The sequence below is a fragment of the Tubulanus polymorphus genome, chromosome 3 (genome assembly GCF_964204645.1).
Source record: "Tubulanus polymorphus chromosome 3, tnTubPoly1.2, whole genome shotgun sequence".
NCBI lineage: Eukaryota > Metazoa > Nemertea > Palaeonemertea > Tubulaniformes > Tubulanidae > Tubulanus > Tubulanus polymorphus.
This window is the reverse complement of record NC_134027.1, coordinates 3546756-3568486: the sequence shown is the minus strand read 5'-3', so window position 1 is coordinate 3568486 and position 21731 is coordinate 3546756. Positions and strand designations below refer to the sequence as shown.

Genomic DNA, 21731 nt, shown 5'->3' with positions numbered 1-21731 from the left:
CACACTAACCACAGACGTCACCCGTGGCGGCAGTGAACGGAACAGTCACCGATAACTAACTCAACGCACTGAAAAAAAACCAACACCAATTCACCGAGATTAATTTCCTTACATGGAAATAATAGGAATGACCTCGCAAATGTTCATTCAGACCGGAACTGTCTGTTGGTAAGACCGTTCGTGACGAGTGATAACCCGAGAACAGTATACATGCTATCTAAAATCGTCAACCGGCAAACCAACAAAATGATGACATGTAATAACGTGGGACCATCCAACTGAAATCTATTTACAGCCCCTGAAGTGCTGTTTATCGTCTACAACTGTATGTCGCGATTTGTCACGGAGGAAACGAGTGATGTGTATATCGTTCAATCGATATAACCTGTTATTTAAAGCCTCTGTACTAAGACACTCAGCAAGGCCGTCACAATGGGATCGCGATTGAGAAACCATCTAAATGTTATCTTCAAAAGCCGGGAATCTATAAGATATTCCATGGACGTAAATTCTAGTTTATACGTCCATGGTTATTGCAAATACATCGGGCACAGTCGTTGTGTTCGAACGCGTGTAAACAGACATTTACCACCACAAATAGCTCGGTTAGTAGCGAACATGAGAGGTCTGCTATAATACAGTAATCATTTTCCATCCGATAAGAATCCCTAGGTCCAACCTCATCTAAACATCGAGCAAGGGTTAAACAGTTTAGGCAGGTCATCACTAGTGACGGTATGCATGATTACTAAGACAAAATAACGACTTTGGTCAAAGCAATTACGACTTTGATCTAACAACGATGTCAGCACTAAAACGATATATTTAAGTCAATGCTAATCCATGTTGACGCCTAACACTGACAATTAGAGGAACAGTTACTGTGTACGACACGTCCAATCTTTCTCTCATAAAAGGCCCCTAAACAGTGAACTGCTGAGATACAACTACAGCACATAATCGATGATCTTGAAAATAGCTTATTTCATAACGACCTTTCATATCTTTAGAAGACAAATGAAAAGATGTATTTTTACGGTAAGGTGATAACAGTGTTTATAACAATTTTCTTTCTATTTCTCCATTTGAATTGTCATTGTTTGAAGTGCAAGTAAGTAAGCGTTTTTTTTTATAGGCTTATTCGATGAAATACATTTTCATATTTTTGCAATAGTTTTATTTACCGCTAGTTTTAGTGTTGGATCAATGTCTGAATGCAATAAACGCGTCATGGCATATATATTGATGAATGATTGAAATTTATGTCATTTCGATGCATTTGCATAGTAATGGAGTGGTGGCGCTCTTGGGGTTTTTTTTGTCCTACTCATTATACCAAATGTAACCGAATTGAAGGCTGAAATACTTCTCAATCACAAGTATTATACGTAAGTGTTTGTTTCTGAATGATTGACAGCAAAATAAGTGTCGATATTGTCACGGCAGCCATCTTGACACATTTTCCCTCCAAGCTATGACGAATATATTGGAAGGCTATAATATTTCCATACTACACATAATTAGTAACCATCTCATGTGTGATGTTAAGTACAGAAAAGTCGCATTTAGTTAACGTGATTAAAATAGAATCGTGATAAACAATTCGACAACTGACGTGGGAAATGAGTGGCTACCATCTCAAAAATCGATGCAAATTTTCATCAGCATTTAACTATGACATTTTCGCACAAAATAAAACAAATTTTATTATATATGTATATGACAAGTATTGATCTATCAGCTATATATGCGAAAAACAGACAGGTGCACCAGGTGCAAGGGCATCATGACCCTCGGTACGTATCAGCTTCTATATCGAAGAGGAAAAACGACAAAATAATACATGGTCTCTGCATCTTGTCCTTTTCATTATCAGAACTCAATTACAATCGGTTCAATTTTTGAATATGTTTTTATGAATTCTTCATGAAAGGACATTTATTCAATCCGCGATGAAATAATGACTGTTTTCGGGTATAGAGGTTGTTAATGTGGCTACAAGCCATTTGAGTTTGTGTTTTCTATCCGAATTAAAGTGAATTATTGCTTCCTAGCAAAACAGAAATAGCAGCTAAGGGAGAGTTATAGCTCCATAAATTTCAACTTACTCCGACATTGAACAACTCGCCTGAAAATACCCCTTATTGAATTAACTAAAGGTATTGATTTGAAAATCTGTCGCACCTTTTTCAGTCAAGTTTCGATCAACAACAAAAAATCATTTATCAAAATTTCGACGTAGAAAAAAAGTTGGCGAAGTTTTAACGATTTTTGTGAGAAGTTGATCATAATCGACGCGTGATCCGCGCGCAATATCAAACACAACCATTCATCAGACCAGTCATCGGTAGATATTTGTCGGTAGAATCGCACCATAAATCATACAATGTATAACTTAGCTCTTTGTTCTAACGGCAGCTACGAAATATAAATCACTCACTATTGTAAATTTAATTAAAATTCTGATGGCATACCCAGTCAATCAACACTCCACATATGTCAATATGTACTCAACTGGGGCGCGTTTTTTTATACACAGAGACCGCGGACATTTGTTGTCATTATAGAAACCAGTGAAATTGATTCAATCCAATTCTGGTCCACCTCAGAGTAAAGGTGAAAAGATATTTCTGCATCCAACATATGAATTCAGTTCGAGCGGAGAGTTACCGGCACTGTTGGTACTTTTGTAAAGGACTGAAACAGTAGTACACGTTATTTTAGTTATTCACAGAACCATTGATGGATCGCTCAAGATAAAGTTTCATATTTCTACAAACAAACATTAATATTCAAGCGTTTTTTTTTGCCTTTTATACCGATCATATGACAATCCTACAGCCATAGAAATATAAATGTAAGCTTGCATATTTATGATTTGATACATACGAGCAACATAAGCCAGATCCATTCAGCAGGGACTCCTTCTGATGTACAACCATCAATCATCAGTTCGTCATTAATCTTAGCTTTATATCTGTGGGCAAAATTTTTATTAACTAGATTGTATGGCATAAGGCACACATCCATATCAAATAGCAATCTTTTTTTTGTGATAGGCGTGTATCATCCCTACATAGATATCAACAAGGAAATGTTCATTAGTTTGAACCCGATACCATTTTCTTAATCGGTAACGGAGTCAGACATCTACAATGCATCCAATGTTATGGACATGGTCAGTTCGAATTACATAAATCCATCTATATTTACATTCTTTCAAGCCGCACAATGCAGACGGAGAATTTTCAATGGTGTTGCCGTAATAAATTTCTTTTCAAAAATCTAGAACAAGTAGATGAATAAATTGCAGTTGAATAAAAATACCTCACCAGCTGTTTAACTGTTTTTGGCATGCTCTAATCTATATATCAATTGCAAAATTGTTTATAAGGCATTTTGCATATTTCAATATTTCAGAAAAGACATATATTTTCGGCACGAATGACATGGACATTGCTTCGAAGGCATTCCAAAAGCTCTCGCGCAAGAATTACGAACCGTGATCAAAAATCAAATGGGGCAAAAACTTTAGGTCAGTCGATCGCCATCTTTACTTCTAAGAAGCATCGAAGACAAAAAAGTTTTCAGTTTAGTCATATGTTGCTCTTTCCGTGTGTCCACTGTAGCCGTACTGGAACACTCGGTTGAAGTGTTTGAGCACTATCATCAGCAACGATGCAGAATCTCCGGAGCCAAGCCTAGTACACGGTTCTGACAGGCACAGTCATTGCTGACTTTCAAAAGGTACTCCATCGTGCGTGTGGATGACTTCTGAAAATTTGTCTGCCAAATAGCGTATTACAGCCGCGCGCTAGTTTGACGAAGGGCCCGAAATGAGCCGTTGCATACGGCCGGCAAGTGGCAGAAACTATTGTACATCCAATCAAACAGTACGTCAATTTTTGCTGAAGTATTTCGAAATCTGACGTGGAGAAAAATCTTAACGTCTATTCCACGTCAATTTTGCATCACGCGCTGATGTACATTTCATGTCAAGTTGACGTGAATAATCCCCGACAATAAATTGGCACCAACTCCATGTCAAACACATATGACGTGTGAAGAACTCTTACTGTCATATCATACAGTATATATAATTATCAGTTTTGTGAGTGGGATGCGAATTTCACAACTCGTCTCGAGTGCTTTGCGGCATACATTTAACATTCCCAACTAAACAAATACAAAATACACCATCCATACACATTTGACTGGGGTAATTATACACGAGGTTTATTTTTGGTATTTAGCAATAATTCATTACGAATAAACTCAAATTTCAGTTTATCACAAAGTCTTGTTGCTGGTGATGACAGCGGCTTCTATTTATTCTGTAGGCTGATACCAACCTCCAGATAAGACCCAGGGGTATAATTAAGAAAGCTCTTATAATCATTACAGATGATTCCCTGTAGCGTAGTAATGAAGACAGATCTTTCACGAGGAAACATGACTTCCAACAGAAAGTCAAACTGCGATCGACAGCACACACAAATGAAAATGATTTTGTTCATACTCGTCGATGGTACATAAAAAGGTATCAACTTAAGTTCATCGGAGCGAAACGGAATCACTTTGACACAGTTCTGAAGTTTGATGAGCCACCACACAGAGGATGCATACAAAATGACTTTAAGATAATTCAACATTTCCCTAAGACTTGCTAATTTCCTAAATAATGTTGATTGTGTAGAGAAAAATCGTTAATCATACTACATGAGATGTGAGATACAGACTGGATGAACTCAGACAACTACATTCTATTCGTAGTCAAACTCCCAAATAGATCTCGACAGGCATACACCATTTTCCCAAGGCACTTTCAGACTTGCTTTGACATTTCAGACATCAAATATAGAAACGATGTTTACCGGCCAGAAAATACCTTGTCACCAGAAATGACGTGGATTGCGGCCACGTGACATCATCGGGAATGACGGTAATTAACAATCGTGCTAATTGCATTTGACTTGGCTATCAGTGTCGATTTGCAATCGGTCCACTTGGCGCCATCAGTAATGCTACTCGAATGTGATGAGCAAGGGAAATGATGCCAAACTACTGTCACTTAAAGTTAAACTGGTGGAAAGCAAAATATACAGCGTAAAAATAAAATGATCAAGATAAAAAAACTGATGTATCATTTAAGCCGAGTGCAGGCCGCTATCTGAAGTAAAAAGTCACACACGAACGGCCGGTATGACGTTTTATGCATCTTCGCTGACGTCACATGGTTTATGGCTGACGTGCTGTGACGTCAGGTGGAGAAACCTCTGAAGGTATACCGGTCAGCGTGGCCGAATGGTTAGGGCGATCGCCTCAGACGGCTACGAGATCGAATTTTCCCAGTGGCTGCCTTAAAATCCATCAACTCAACACGCTCACGACAAACTTCTTTTTATAAGCTTTACTTTTCCCAAATCTTTTATTCATTTTTCCAGTTAACTTCTGAGAGAATTCCTTAACTTCGATTTAGAAAATAAATTCAGCAATTTGATACAGTATTGAAAGTGATTGGCACCGGGAGATATTTGACAGGTTGAATGTGAATAGTGCGAGTGTTCTGATATAAAATACTCGTAATTACAGTCCATTTTTCTGCCGACGATTCATTCCTAAACAGCATGAATCATCATCAACATCATCAAAATCGAAGTTTTTCAAACTCAAACATCGTTACATAATACTAGATCAAAGATGATAAATGAATTCTACTGACAGGACAATTATACAAAGATTGTTATAAATGAGCATATTTTTTCACGGCACGTCCCGTAAATGATGGCCACAATTCTCAAATTCGAAAAATTATAGTCAATGGATTTCCTTCTGAACTGATTGTCGCATTTTAGTTGCCACTAATGCTTCGTCGTATCGCTATTAAAACATGATGAAGTAGAAAATTAGCTGATTGACTTCTAGTATGTAATAATTCATCAAAATGTGATCTTTATAGGACACTGATAAATTAACTCCACCGACTGAAACATCAATTTCTTTCGATTAATAACATATAATTGCCTCTGGTGCGTGTGTGAGCAGACTCAGAATCTGACAATTCTGGAAATTTTCACCGGCTCGATCCATCGATGAAAAATAAAAAATGTTATTTATGGTGCAGGATATAGCGTTACACATATACGCACTATATAGCACGCCTGCGTTCTATGTGCGAAACTCGGGTCCGATTCCCGGTGATCGCATTCACTGTCTCTCCTTGATCGTTACAACTAGTAAAACTTTCTGTACGAGAGAAATCCCGCAATAATTCAGCCAAAGATGTAAAGTTCGTGAGTAAAGGTCGTGGTCGTGGTCTTCAGTTGCGTCGCGTCGTAGGGCGACCTGAGTGCTGCTTTAAAGGAACTCAAGAACTTTACATGTTTGGCTGAATTGGGATTTCTCTCGTATTCATCTTACGCGGATATTGTCGTGTATCTTATCGACTCTAAAACTGTTTGTAATATGGAACATTTTTGTTGTTGGAATAAGAGTTTCCGATTCAATTCAAAATTGAAGTTTCTGACAATTAACAGTTTCTAGAAAAATGCCTTAGTGAAATGAAGATTCAAAATGGCCGCCATTCGATCATCGTGTATATATGTGTAAACACTATCATATAGATAAATTATTTCAAAAAGTATCGAACCCTCGTGGACATCTCCTGGTTCTTTTGTAAATCTCGCATGATTTATAACGACGATTCAAACAAACAACACCACAAATTATACCATTACACTATAATCAATCAAATTCAATATATGTCAAGGTCGTGAAAAATGAGATATTAGAGGCACCGACTTTTTCGAAGCTAATTTTGATGATGAAAGCCGAGCAGTGACTGATGAGTCGTTGTGTTTGAAGGCATTTGACAGTACGCAGGCTACGTGATCCCTCGTCCCTATAGACAACAAATCACTCGTCCCATGACAATATACAAATTTCAACCCCACGCTATACAAACACGTCGCAGCCATTTTCAAATTGATTTTTCAAAAATACTGAAGTAGATCTAATGACCTGCTATGACAGTTCATGTCCATCATATGATGAATGACACAGTCATTAGTGCCATCTGCCAAACAATAAATGCGAATAAAGTGACGCGACACCAAACGTTCCCTGTTTTATAACTAGTTTTCGGTATTATATTACCGAAGTCTATCTATCTTGTGAATTACCGGCAAAACGAGCGTTAACATGTAATCGTGTTTGAACTACTGAATCAAAAACGTTGTTGAATCATCAACAACAATCAGTTTTCAGCCAATGGATTTTTTGTATGTCGTGGCACATGATCGTTCAAATTTGATCTTGGCGTGAAAAATGATCGGTTTAATATCTGAATCACACACGTATATAATTCAAGCAGGAAAAAAGATAAACACGATTACCCTACACAACACCATATCATATGAGATTTCGATTTACAGATGGTGACTTTGAATTTTTTTTCGAAATTCAATATAAATGTTTTGCTCTACGTGTATCATTGAGGGCTCCATATTCTGTTATTCTGTAACCACGTGTATTTGATTTATTGTCTAAAGAACAACATAATGGGCAAAATTTGCCGGATCCCCTATAATACCCGGCTCTCTTGTGGAGGTATTTTTCTGCACAACAATTTGTTCAAACATGTTTGGTATAAGGTTATTAATCATCTATTCACTAATTTGTTAATTCATCATCATTTAGGGCTTGATTACTACATCCATCAAACGGAGAACAAATGGCTGCCAGTACACAGCCGGCATAAACGGGGCGACGCCTCAAAAATACAACTTCGTACAAACTATGAAGCTGACCCTGTACTTCCTTCAGCATTTCATTGAAATTCCTTATATGATATGTATGAACTATTGTGCACGTGACAATCTTGATTTCTCATATGCAATGCTAACAATGTCCAGATTCAAGAAATTCACAAAATGGAGGCTTTTCTCCCTTATTTAACTTGATTCAAAGGGACTCTAGCAATCCTTCTTATCGGTACAGAACTGGTATAAAACAGTTGTTGTCCGCGATTTTTGGCATTCCGTTAAGACCTACACGAGGTATGTATACAATTAGTAAGTGAAATATCCCAGAAAAAGACAGGTCTCATCCATTAATAAATGCACTATAGAAAACGATTGCGACGTGTTACTGGAAATTCGAATATAAACCACCGACTGCACTGAAATCTAAAGTGGCGCTGAATTATCCTATACACATTAGCAGGAGCATTTTCTATGATTTCCCAATCTATACGTTACGTATATACATATACATAAGAGGAATCTAACAGATGGTTGCAAGGAGCAGCAGCAACACAATGCAAGACAGGTGTCAACCATTGAAATAATGATGGTGCAGTACATCTGTTGAAGTGATCATCAAATTAATGAAGCAACTGATAATGAACTCGTGGTATGTGGTGGTGACTATCTAGGTAAAGAATGGAAATGTTCACTAAACGTATTGAAATAAAAAGATCGATATATTACTAAGCCCCTAATTGAATTAACATGCAACGTTATTAATTAGTATAGTATTAGTATCAATTAAGCCTCAAATCAGGTCTGTATTAGCCTGGAATTTGTAAGCGCATTTTCTATCTAAAAAATGTCACCTTTTTCCACAAAAAAAGCTTTTAGGCAAAACTAGAACATTTAAATACGTTTTCTAACTCAGAAAAATATGTTCTTATTAGTAAAGTACCAATGCAGCCTTCGTGCCCAACCCTAGCTCATCTACGATCCACTTCCACATATGTAAGTTAACTCGGTGTTGAAATAAGTTCATTTGAATTAATTACCAGTCAAATCTTAGCTTAAAACTGTGGAACTGAGTGCAGGGTTCGAACCGAGGGCCTAGCGTACAAACCGTTATACTGAATGTTCAAAGATGATATCATGAAGTGTTTTTTGTATGAGGTCAGTGGTCAATGTGGTGACCAGTTGCGTAGCTGTGATGGCTAGTCAGTGTTGTGGTGACCATTCAAGCTTGGTGACAGGGCAGTTCTCTGGTTCCAAAGAGACAATTTTTCACCAGGGTAAAGTTAATCTTAAGAAATAAGAAAAAATGCTTTTGGCTTACGGCCCTGAATTACTAATAATCTAAATCAAAAGATCGTTCCTGGGATTCCATATGTATTATACGTCTATAATGACACTGGTGACTGATACGATTCAAATGCGTGACAGGAAAAGAAAATTATGCATCAGCTGCAGCGCATTGAACAGAATATGATACCAACTACACGGAAAAATGTCAACAACCCTGAAGCAGTCATACAGTCGGTGAACTTCATTTTCTAACACGGAATACTGCCCATTTCATGTCAAGTTGACGTTGATAGACTTTTGACTCAGCAGTGTCATCAATTCAGGTCGTCACAATGTAGAGTTGATGCCTGTGTTCTCATCAGCAGCCATGTTTTGCACATCAAGACGGCAGGAAGACGGTATAAAATTTCTAGCATTCTCATTCCGATGACAGCGGATTGACAAAGCTTTGTTGTCACAAACGTCCACGCTGCACTCAAGTTCCTGCAGCGGATAAATAGCTCGAATGCTAATATACTGAAAATGATACCATACGATAAGCCAGCGACGGTGTTTCTAGGAAAATACATAGATCAGAAGCTTTACCTGGGAATCAAAAAGATTTTTATATTTTCAAGATTCGTCCGTAGATTTATCGATGTTTTGATGGCTGGTAAATTGCTCGATTTCTTCAAATTTGACGCGGTGCTATGACGCCGTAATAGACTGAGCTGAGTGTCTTTATTAGAATTACAAGATAATCAATATGTGTCATCAACAGATTACTTAAATAAACTGTTAATCATATGAAAGGCAAACCTCTAATTAGGAAGCCTAACTATGCACGATGCCAGTCACAGTCAAAGTATTGGCGAAAAAACTATATCAGAACAATTCGTTGTCATTACAATGACGTTTGATTTGACGAAGGCGTCACATCAATACTCGGATCCACTCAATAGCTATCATCGTCTTTTGTTTGTGTATACATTATTTTCATGTAGAATAGCCCGGAGTGACCATACGAACTGGTTTAGTGCAATATGAAATGTGTGGATCTGCGTCTTGATAGGAAAGAATTTTTATGGTCGCATTAAGTGACCTCCCGTAGTGAAATTTATTACAGGCAAGGCAAACAGTCAGACATATAAAGCGATAGCTACAATGAAATATATGAGTAAAGATAATAGAGATGTGATGCAACTAAAATATGAATCATTCCTTTTATAGTACACATCAGACGGAAGCCGCTTTGCCGGAAGTCAACACTCAAAAACAAATACATAACCCACAAATCATTGATGAGAATTAATTCTTCACCGTGAATCACTCGCGCAACCCTGAAATCAACACAGTCTATCTTCGTGTTATAATGATGGCCATGAATATATTCAGAGATTCGCGTATGAAGTTCAGAAGTAACTAATCGTTTTGGGCACATTCTGTCTGATAACCCCTGGCAATAAAAGCCGAGGTGACCAATTATATTAGGCCATAAAGAAAAATTAAACTTCATTAATCCAATCGAGCGCCTTATTGTATATGTAACAACTGCAATCAGTCGTATAATACATCATAAAGGACATCGATCATTGTAAGTTCAAAGTATCCGACGATGGCTTATATAAACACAACAGTGTAACTGCTAACTATCCCGTTTTAATGTAAAAAGTTAGCCGCGAATATTGAGTGATGTCAACTACACCTGTGAGTAATCAACTATTCCATCATTTGCCGTGTAATAATTACACAGGATTTTGATATCAATGTGTCACGCTGTCAATAACATACTGCTCTACGATTCGCGCGTTCAGCTTTAAGTCAATTTTTCCGCCCAAATCCGGCGGCAAGAAGACAGCGTCACGCATATTCAATCGAACATAGTTTATATCAGCGTCATAAAATATCGAAATTTATTATCGCGTCAACACGAAACTAATTAATATAGAAAACGTTATAAACAAACAGGATACATTTCATCGCCTTTGGCTGATTGAACATATGAACAACGAACTTGACGCTTTGAAAAATAACACATTTATTGAATAGTTAATATAATAATATAGATCATTTGTTATTTAGGATCAATTATGTTATTTTGGATTTGAATATATCGATGATTGAATCGAATTGGCCGGCAACCAGTCCATCCCCGATGACGTAGTGCAGCACGTATCCTCTCAAAAATACTTATTGAAAATTATCAAAAATAAGATAAGAGATATGAAATGAATCTAATTTCAAAATAACGCCAAAATTTACAATTGTGATTATTTTTTCAAACGCTATAATTGATGACGTAGTGCACATCGATCGACCCACACGGAATTCTTTGAATGACGCGGAGTAAAAAAAATATTGTAGCGGTTTTTGCGGCGTCACAAACCCTAGTTCATAGGCATAATATTACCATCAAAGACACCAATATACTGATGTAACTTATCAGTTCAGTTGATCTCATCGGTAGTTTCCATACTCTATCAATATTGGTCAAATATTTGTAAGCAAGCACCAAATATAATATGTATATGCACATGGAAAAGGAGTTTTTTCACGCAATGTGAATTAGGTGAAGTGCTCTCTGTCACCGTAAAGATGACAAACAGCTGCCCATCAGTGAAACATAGCGTTTCAAAACATTCGATTCACAGGTGGATTATATAAGTTAGGCCTCACCTTGATGAATTTCCACACTATCACACATAATGTCTCACCTTGTAAAACAGTAAGATGTGAATATATATATATATATATATATATATATATATATATATATATATATATATATATATATATATATATATATATATATATATATATATATATATATATATATATATATATATATATATATATATATATGGTATTGCAGGCATGTGACTATGCAGATTTGGACTGGGAGAGATTTAAACTGAAAAATACTTTAAAATGAATGATGGATTCCTTTGCGCACGTGTGCAATTTCTACGTTGAGAAAAAAAAACAACTCTTGTACGTGGTTACATTTACATCATTTACATAAACATAAATAACATGTAAATTTATCATGCCTCTAAAATCCATGAATACATTTAATATATGGATCATAATTCTCATAGAATACATTGATTTATATACATGTAGCTACATTGATCATTATTAATGTCCATTTTATGCCAATTACGATTCTACAAAAACGATAAACCAGCTGGGTGTATAAGTTAACAAAAGCCTTATTTTCCCCATCACTAATATCACCTGTCCCGGTCAACGGCAACAGCAAGGCTGCAGAATTTCGAGAAAATATTCGATTAGTTTGAGGCCATCAGTTGTTGCCGTTCAGTTTGGCTCCGTGTCATTATTCAAGGTAAAATTGACGACGCTAGGCGTGTTAATTGTAATACATGTATCTTATTATTAGATTTGTTGCGCGTAATTCTGTGTTGAAACAGAACTAAGTGTACGCGACGACTGCGGATTATTAACTGTGTCCATATACCTGACAAAATCAATGAAGGTTCGGTCGCTCATAAATTTCTCAGTGGCGAATCATTTATATTCCCACCATACAGGGAAGGAAATCGTCAAATGGACGCTTAACGGCTACTTATACGATTACTAATGACTAATTTATCCCAAAACTGAGGTCTCGTATCGTTTACAAGCTACCACGATGCGTATATCACTGTCGCCTATATTTTTTCAATTAATTAACGGTCAGTTCGTCGATTAAGAATACTCTGGCTAAATGGCTTCAGCCCATTTAAGTGAAACGTGAAGGTTTATTGTCATCAGCGACACCCTTGTCACTGGCTTACCATAAATATCAACTAACCACAATATAATCGCCACCAATTACAAATCCGTAAGACAAATTGTGAAAGGCTTTTAAGGAAGTCATTTTACGAACGTCCGGAGCTTACAAAAATAAACGCTTGCCGTTAATCATAGATGAATATTGTTACAATGAATAAATTCAGGTTCAGCTGGCAACAAGAACGCATCACAAAACAATATCATTTTTCAGTCACGAGTTTCCCTTTTAATAATGTACTTATATATATCCTTTTATTCACTAGAAACTCAAAGACCCTGGTCCCGACCATATCAGAAAATCAACCTATCCTAAAAGACGACCAAGTCACTACTCTTTTTCTATCTGCCATAAGCGAGCATTCTCTATTCCAACATATGTTCTCCAAACGAATGCTTCGTGAAAACTGATAGAGATAAAAGCTGAATTATCTCACAAACATATCTAAATTAGGAAAGTAGTAAAACGTAGTTGATAAATATCTTTGATCAATGCTCGAATAATTCAATAAATCGTTCGAACATAATTTTTTAGTTCAAAGTTTTGAAGACGGTTAGTTTTCATAATCTATGACTAAGCAATCACATATATGAAGTTTGTCCGATATTCCAAGAGAGCTCAAGAGAGTGATTTTCATTCGGATCATGCAAGCAATCAATCCTACATGACATACGTCCAACGCAAACTGCCAGCACGGGTCTGGATGCTCATAAACACTTGCTTCAGTTGATTTACCTGTCACATTGTTACCGTGATTCGGACCTGACCAGAAAACCTAAAACGTTTAGTTTACGTTGGTATCATAGAAAATATGGCACTTCACCGATGCATAAAATGCGGTTGTGAAAGAGAGGGTTCTTCCAACCTTACAGCATTTATTCAAAATGATTATCGCTCCATCACCTGTCAAGCTGTTTGATCAAGCTGTTTGATTCGTTCATTTCAGATCGATGTTTTTTTTTAAATATTTTCTCATTTCTAAAAAATACATCATTCCAAAAGGTTGTCAACCTCCTCTTCGGTTTCTTCGGCGCTCATTTGGTGAAAGTGAAAACTTCACATTTTTCATCACACAGGGACATTTTGTCAGAAGAAAAATAGCCCAGCCGCATTCATCGAATCAGACATTACAGCACTTAGGGAGTATAGCATAACCAACTGAAAATTTCATGCATCCGCCGCCGCGTATAAAGTTATCGAGACAAATGATTCAAAACTTCAATGACAAGCCATCAGAACAAATTACAATGTTCGCGTGTGTTTTGACAAAGATGAGACGTAATGCTCCGCACTGATAACTAGAACGACTTTCAACGCTTTAAAAAGGTAGCCAAAGGCAAACTGGCAGGAGCTGTAAGGTCATGCCTGACAGGGAAACTAAACAACATTACCTGTCAGCCAGACTTGTCACTGGTTTCATTAATGTGGACATATTGGATTTGGAGGAAGCTATTAAAGTGCGCGGCCATACTTGTCAGTTTGATACTAAGGTTGACGAGGACGCTTCCACGAAAAGAAAATTCTACGTATAAACTGGACGAAAAAATAAAACGAGGATATCAAATATCTTCCTGTTGATTTCAATAAACATCGCTTAATACAACGAAAATCACAATCAGACAAAACACTCGACTCATCATCCCTTAAACCCGGATGAAGAGTGGCGACCGGCACGTGATAAATAGAAATGCGCGAATACTGAAGGGGGAACACAGAGGTTTACTCTGATTGTGATAATCAACCGAAATCGGGCAAAATACGCATGAAACGTAACGGGTCTAATTACGTATTCGAAATTATATCCTGTGGCAGCAACGACCGCGGCAGCATCTACTCGCTGCCGATGCTTATAACACGCCGAAAGAGCAATCGATGCTGAAAAACACGCTATGTCAAGCACGGAAACATTTATCGCAAAATTGATTTTTCCCGAAACTGTCAATCCCTGCTCTGTGATGTTTAGTTGATTGACAAGTGCTTGCTTTGTGTCGCATACGGATCAAAGGCTAGCAAAGTAGTCGTCTACTGATTGTCCTCAACTACACATCAAAGTACGAATATTTTTTTCATAGTTTCCATCCATATGTTCCGCGGCTATACAAACGAGATTTTTCATCAATCACGAAATAGGGTTTCGACTGATGAATATAAGAGAATGAATGCTGTCAGCCTTATATATTGGTCTTATAAAAATGCTTTACAGATAGCGAATAGGTAAAAAAGCTTTTTTCGATACTTGTCATATTAAAACAGCTGTCATAGTTGATGTGATGAGCTCAGCCTGAAAATGCAATTAATTTCAGCAGTGACAACAACCTATAACTGTTCTATTCGGTTGATGGATGGACAAGCGGGTACGCTGAGAAACATCTGTGTTTCCCATCAATATATCCCTTTCAAAAGGTTAGATTTCAAAATTATTCCCACTGCGGAGGTTTTCAATGAACTGACAAAACGTTGCAATAAATCAACTGAATATATTTTACAACGGTGTGACAGAAAATGTGAATTCAATCATCTACAGCTTTTCACAGTTTAATAGAATACTCTGTTGATTTGAGAAGAAAAAAGGTCTCAACAGCAAGATTTAGAAAGATAGATGTATCTAGAAGAAAAGGGAATAATGGGTGAAATTCTTTTTACTGGTACTGACCCCCTTTACAGAATCTCTCACCCTACATTTTATCATTCATCAAAGCGTTGAACCAGTCTGGTTTTTATGAACATCTGATTATAAATGCAGACAACTCAGTTGGTTTATTGCATTTTAACGTCCAAACACCAGGAGTTTATGCATTAAATAATATATAGCCTCATCATTCATTACGAAATACAGCCTTCTTCTATTGATCAAAGTGGGGACTGATTTATGGGCTCAAGGGAACTTGCTTTGTGAAATGAGAGCATGAGAAAAATACCCAAATTCCACACTTGCTTCTCGACAGGAGTTCTGGTCCCATTTAAAATGATTCATATGACTAGAAAGTGACAGGTCCGAAAATAAATGGCCTTATTTATGAAGCAATGACTGATAACACTGGCAATCAATCAAGTATCAAAATTACCAATGCATGCTTTGTAAGAATTAGAAGGCGGCTTTCTTTGTCAGATCCACTGACAAATGAGTAGGCTATTCAAAGATGGCCATTAGTAGGCACCATCATTAACAATAAATAAAATGTGCAAATCAAGCCCCTGGATAGCTAATCGTCTGTATTTTTTAATATTAGTGGGAATTTCCATACTTATTGCGGGATCATCTATAGAACAGATGTCATTTTTCAGTGACAAATGCTCATAAACCTTACTCTCTCTCCGAGCCTAGTACTGCAGCATAGCCCGGATGAAATGTATTATCCTAATACAACATGAATACAAAGTTACTATATAGTGTGAATCAACAGGGAAACCAAATGATTGATGACAGGGAACATACATATAGCCTACAAACTAAAGATTGACAACTGTTTGACATCTATGCCGTAAAACCATTATTTGACATAGCAAAAACATAAGTAAACCCGAGGAAAATTGAAGTAACCGGTGAACACGGACAGAAAAGACAAAAATTAGCTGGAAACGTCAACCCGAATGTAAACAGAGGTACATGTGCTTTCCTCTCGTGCGGTGAGAACATGTAAACATTACGACGCGCAAAGTCATATTTTATTAAAACTAATATTTTACTTACAATTCATACGTTTTGGTCGAATCTGCTTCAGTCTGGGCATTACTTTCAATATATTCGACCAGTAGATAACGTCAGAGTGCGTAGTATTTGAGCGCGCCGGTAAAATATCCCGCTTGAAACAAGCGCCCGCGAATCGAGCGTGCGGATGCTAGACGCTAGTAGTAGCAGGTGCTCGCAGGTGCTCGCGACGCGAACTGATCTTCGGGACATTTTCGCGACATGCTACTCGGCAATTTCCGGAGGTTTCCGTTAATGTTTCCTCGATGATAAAAGGATCAATTTCAGACCGATTTATTCTCATTGATTTAATAACTAAAAGATTATGAAATCAAATAATTTGCCATCACTACTGTATGCTATCTATAACAGTTTAATCCAATTCAATAAATATTTATTGTATCGAAGTTAAATTCTTAGAAAATAATTACAGCTCGTGAATAACAACTTTATACAATGTCAATGTCAGAGAAACTTTTTTCAGAATAAACGAAAGGAAATTCAGCGAAACGTTTTATTCCCGTTTATAAGGTATGCAATGATGATATAACCAGCACCGTCATCGTCCAGTCTTTCGTCTTTGAGGTTTATTGACCTTTTTAGGCTGAAAGACATAAGGGAGAAAAAATTGGAAGACCAAAAAAATACAACTGAACTGAACTGGTTGGTTGGAACTGGGTGGGTTCACTTCCATCATTCATACATTTTCCATGTTCATTAAATTTTCAGAAATCGAAATGGAGGATCAGGACACCCATATGTGTTTGACATGTCACGCAACCATCATTGGTTTAGATAATTACATATCGCACAAGAAGGTCGGCTGCGTCAAGGATTCCGCGGCGAAAAATGATCGTAAAAAGAACGACGATAAAAAACCGGTCGATGTCCAATCGGATATACCGGTAGTTCTGTGCGATAACCTCGATGAAGGATCATCAGATGCTTGTCTTCCCGCCGAGGAAGAGGGAACTTTCACCGACTTCTTGATGTCACTAGATTTGCAGCATAAGTCATCCATTAAAGAAGATACGACAAAGACATCGACTAAAAAAGAAACGGACTTTTCTAAGAGTTTGGCCGTGTGCTTGTCTAGTATTACGTCGGATACTAATTTGCCGATTACGAATTTGCTAACGAATTTAGCGTTTGATAGCGATTCGGAATTGGAGAATTTATCAGAATTCGAGTTTTCGTCCGAAGGTGAAGATGATTTTGATGATGATGATGTCGGTAATAGCAATTATCCACCTCATACTTATACCGGTGGCAAATGGAAACCTGGTTCTCATCCTCCTAGAGGTGAGTTTTCAATATGTCTTGTCTTGATTTTGAACCGATGATTCTGGGTGGCCACTTCACCACCTGGAAATGTGGGAAAAGTCGGGATATTATTTTCTTTTCTATAAAAAATTTGGTAAAAAAGCTAAAAATCAGGGAAATATGAAGAGATTGCTAGATCCTGTGTAAAAGCAGTTGCCATCTATGTCTTACGTATTTGACTGTGTAATTTGATTGGATTCTTAGCAGATCAAGTCAGGGAAAACAACATGTCAGCAAAAAATCAAGTTAAACAGAAGTGGCCACCACCCTGTGATTTATACACTTAACATCTCTTGCTATGAACATTTTGTCTTTCTCTGTAGCACATACTGGTGGAAAATGGAAGCCAGGAATGAGCCTGAGAGCATCGAGTGGAAAAATACCAGCGGAGTGAGTTTTAATTTATATTAGAAAGAACTCTTGTTCATTGTATTCACCAACTTTTCATAATTGATTGAAAGTTTCCTCTAAAATTACTGAATTAGTAACATCCAATTTTTAAATTCGGACTGTGGAACCTTCCACCAATGAACTTCAGGTGACCAAAAATATGTTTGTTTGCATGACTTTAATAGATTGTCCGATTTGGAATGAAATTCTAGGTTCGAAATGACTATTACGTTACATTAAATCCAAGGTAGTCGTGGATCTAACCTCTGTTATCAATTCTTATTTATTGTACGGTTATGATTTCAGAACTGATGAAGATGATAATGTTGATGATGATGATGAGGGAGATGATGAGGTTGTGTTAGAAGAAGTTGCACAAACTTATGACGCAGAAGAAAGTGCGACGAAACGACAATCAGAGACCGTTAAAAAGAAAGCGCGTCAATTTTTCTGTAGCGTTTGTAATCGTACGATGTGCAGCGAGAGGTCAATGGGCGCTCATTTAGTCAGTCAATATCATACGAATCGAGCCGTCATGAAAAAGCAGGAAAACGAAAAGCTATTTCAAACGTATGATTATCTCATTCAAGTGACGAAGCCGTTTCGTTGTATGATTTGTACATCGTTTTCGAATCATTCGATCGAATTCACGACGCATTTACAAAGTAAACAACACGTGGATAACGCGTCGAAACTGATCGGACCGCAGATGTGCACGGTTTGTCAATTCCAGACGAAAAATAACGACGAAATGTTGGCGCACGTTCAAACCGACGCGCACATCAACGCGGTCACTTCGAAGAAACGATGCGTCATAATTCGCGAGCGACGTAAGGATGTCGCGTGTTCGATGTGTCGTTTGAAACTTCATTCGGTGACGCAATTAAAACGACACCTGCTTTCGAAACACTCGCACGTTCGGATGATGCTGTTGAACGCGCAACGTCAGAACGTTTGTATTCCGTGCGGCGGAAAAAAGTTCAGTTCGCGATCGTCGCTGGCGATTCACATGAGGCGTCGCCACACGAAAGAACGTCCGTATAAATGTATTTACTGCAAGAAATCGTACTGCGATAAATTCACGTTGAAAATTCACGAGAAAACGAAGAAGCATATTTCAAAAACAGCGGCCGTGTTGTCTTTGCGTAAGCTTTATCGAGGTGACGAGAACGAACCGGTCGAGGCTGAAGATAATGAAGAACAAGTAGAAGCAGATACGAGCACGAGACCTAACACACTTACCAAGCATAAATGTCCGTATTGTAATTTTATTACTCCTAAATATTCAAACCTTCGTCCGCATTTACTGACTAGTCATGTGGATATTAGCGAAAAGTGCGATGTTTGCGACATCCTCTTGTTCGGGAAAAAGGAAATCGACGCCCACTCCAACTCTAGAGGACATAAACACTTACTAGAATGCATTCAGAGGAATGGAAAATTGTACGTTTGCGAAACGTGTGGGAAAAAACTTGGCAGTAAACAACAATATATGATGCATAATTTATCGCATGAAAGTCAAATTTACGAAACGGCGACTATTGATACTGGAAGTAAATACGAGGAATTCATAGCTAATCTACCGAAAGGATCGGCTACAAAATGTACGTGTCCCGAGTGTGGAAAAACGATGGCAAAGGTTAACATAATTCCACATCTACGTAGCCATGAAAAACGCAAGCCATTCAGTTGTCTGTTCTGCGCGAAAACGTTTTCCTCGGCCGCGTCATTACGACGCCATCTTGAAATACATCTCGGTTTGACGCACCTGATCTGCGAAGACTGCGGAAAGACATTCTCTAAAGCGTGGACTCTGAAATGTCATCAGGATCTCGTACATAAGAAAGTACCGCGTACGAAACAGTGCACAAAATGCGACGCTAAATTCATCCATGTCTGGCAACTGAATCATCATATGAAAATACACAGTATGAAGGAGCTCGAATGCCCTTACGAAGGTTGTGAACTGCGTTTTCGAGCCGTCAGCGATTTGACTATTCATCAACGCGTTCATACCAATGAGCGTCCATTTTTGTGCGATCAATGCTGCTACGCGGGTAAAAGTCAAAATCAGTTGACTCGACATATGCGTACTCATACAGGTGAAAGGAAGTATAGTTGCCAGTTTTGTCCGTACAAAGCACAAAATAGTACACATCTACAGCGTCACATGCGTATACACATCGGCAGTAAACCGTTTAAATGTCCTTACTGCACATTCGCCTGCAACACGCATGAAAATCTGCGAAAACACATATTGAACACCCGTAAACATGCCGGAATGAAAATATATCCGTGTCAGATAAAGGATTGTAGCTACGGTACTAATGATGCTAAAGAACTCAAAAAGCATTTGCTGAGCGAACACAGTAATGATGTGAAGAATAAGGATTTGAACGCCATGTCGGTGTTTGCCGGTTTGTATGAACGTGATTCCGACTTGAAAAGCCCACCCGAAGGAGCTCGTATTATTCCCATAAAAGAAAAGCGAAAAGCCAGCGGTGAATCGGATGTGAAAAGTTCAAAAAAGAAATGCAATCGGAATAACTTTAATGAAAGCGTACAGGACACCGGACGTATAGATCATGTTGTAGAGACACACATTAATCAGATGTTTCCTGAAGAAAGTCCATCAGAATTAGTTATACTTTCAATCGATCCGAAGACACGAAAAATGAAAGTAGATGCGACCACATGTACAACTCCTATTCCAGAAACTGTTTACGAACAAATGACTGTTGAATATACTGATGTCGATCACAGTACGAGTCAGTACATTCTAACAACTGAACAATCAACTAGTGATGATAAGACTGGAATAGTTAGCTTTCGGGATCAATCGAGTATACTAACTTCAAGCGGCGATATACTGAATCAGCCAAGTATCTCCATGCAATCTATACATGGATACCCTATTCAATTTTCAAGTGCCATCCCAACACCAGTTTTGGAAGCACAAAAATCAAATTTGGAATTTCAAGATAATGTAAATAGCGAAGCATGTATTCCAGTACCGGTTAATGATATAACGGTGTCTTCATCACCGCCAATTGCTCCTGCTGATGTTTTAGAGATCTACGTCTCAGCGAACGGTCAAGCCCATCTAAAACAATTTACAAACTCGCAGCAGCAAATAGGCCAAGTATCAAATATTCAGAATTCAGGTCTGTCAGGGCGTGGTGACACGCTGCAGCAGATAACTGAATCGTTACAACTCGGTGACATGTCACGTCAAGAAAGCATGGCTATCGAACTTTTGACTCAGCTTTCTGCTGGACAGTATGGTATTAATGAGTAAACCTAATTACTTCTATCTTGGATTTCACCTAAAAAGCTCCTCGAGCTATTTAATTTAATTTAATGTCCATATCAGTAGGCTTATATCACCTTTTATTATTCCGTATCTAACTAAGTTTATATCGTATTGTGCTTTTCAATTTATTAGAATTATAATCAGCTATAACAGTTCATCTAAAATTTATTGTATTAAATGTTTTCAATTCCCACC

At 37.7% G+C, this 21731-nt stretch overlaps 2 protein-coding genes across 4 annotated transcripts in view; one reads left to right on the top strand and one right to left on the bottom strand.

Annotated features, from left to right (window-relative positions):
* The window catches only part of LOC141902728 (uncharacterized), a 29616-nt gene extending 13041 nt beyond the window's left edge, over window positions 1–16575 (bottom strand). For both annotated transcript variants that reach the window (XR_012618930.1, XM_074790578.1), the window contains exon 1: window positions 16514–16575. Coding sequence is in view for 1 of the 2 variants with exons in the window: in XM_074790578.1 (XP_074646679.1) it covers window positions 16514–16553 (40 nt within the window). In the remaining variant the exon portion in view is untranslated. The remainder of the gene's footprint in view (window positions 1–16513) is intronic.
* A 409-nt stretch (window positions 16576–16984) lies between these two features.
* On the top strand, window positions 16985–21725 carry LOC141901614 (uncharacterized). 2 transcript variants are annotated; one of them, XM_074788963.1, is made up of 4 exons: window positions 16985–17041; window positions 17240–17812; window positions 18157–18223; window positions 18530–21725. In XM_074788963.1, the coding sequence occupies exons 2-4, from the start codon at window positions 17248–17250 to the stop codon at window positions 21519–21521; spliced, it is 3624 nt and encodes a 1207-aa protein (XP_074645064.1). In that variant the 5' UTR covers window positions 16985–17041; window positions 17240–17247; the 3' UTR covers window positions 21522–21725. The 2 variants fall into 2 exon arrangements, with proteins under 2 accessions (XP_074645064.1, XP_074645063.1); XM_074788962.1 differs by lacking the exon at window positions 16985–17041 and having other exon boundaries at window positions 17052–17812.
* The last annotated feature ends 6 nt before the right edge of the window (window positions 21726–21731 follow it).

Excerpts from the sequence above, each read along its gene's own strand:
- LOC141901614 (XM_074788962.1), top strand. The coding sequence starts at position 17,221 with ATGTTCATTAAATTTTCAGAAATCGAAATGGAGGATCAGGACACCCAT. Across the intron at positions 17,813-18,156 it reads TGGTTCTCATCCTCCTAGAG|CACATACTGGTGGAAAATGG; the intron begins GTGAGTTTTCAA and ends CTTTCTCTGTAG. Across the intron at positions 18,224-18,529 it reads AGTGGAAAAATACCAGCGGA|AACTGATGAAGATGATAATG; the intron begins GTGAGTTTTAAT and ends TTATGATTTCAG.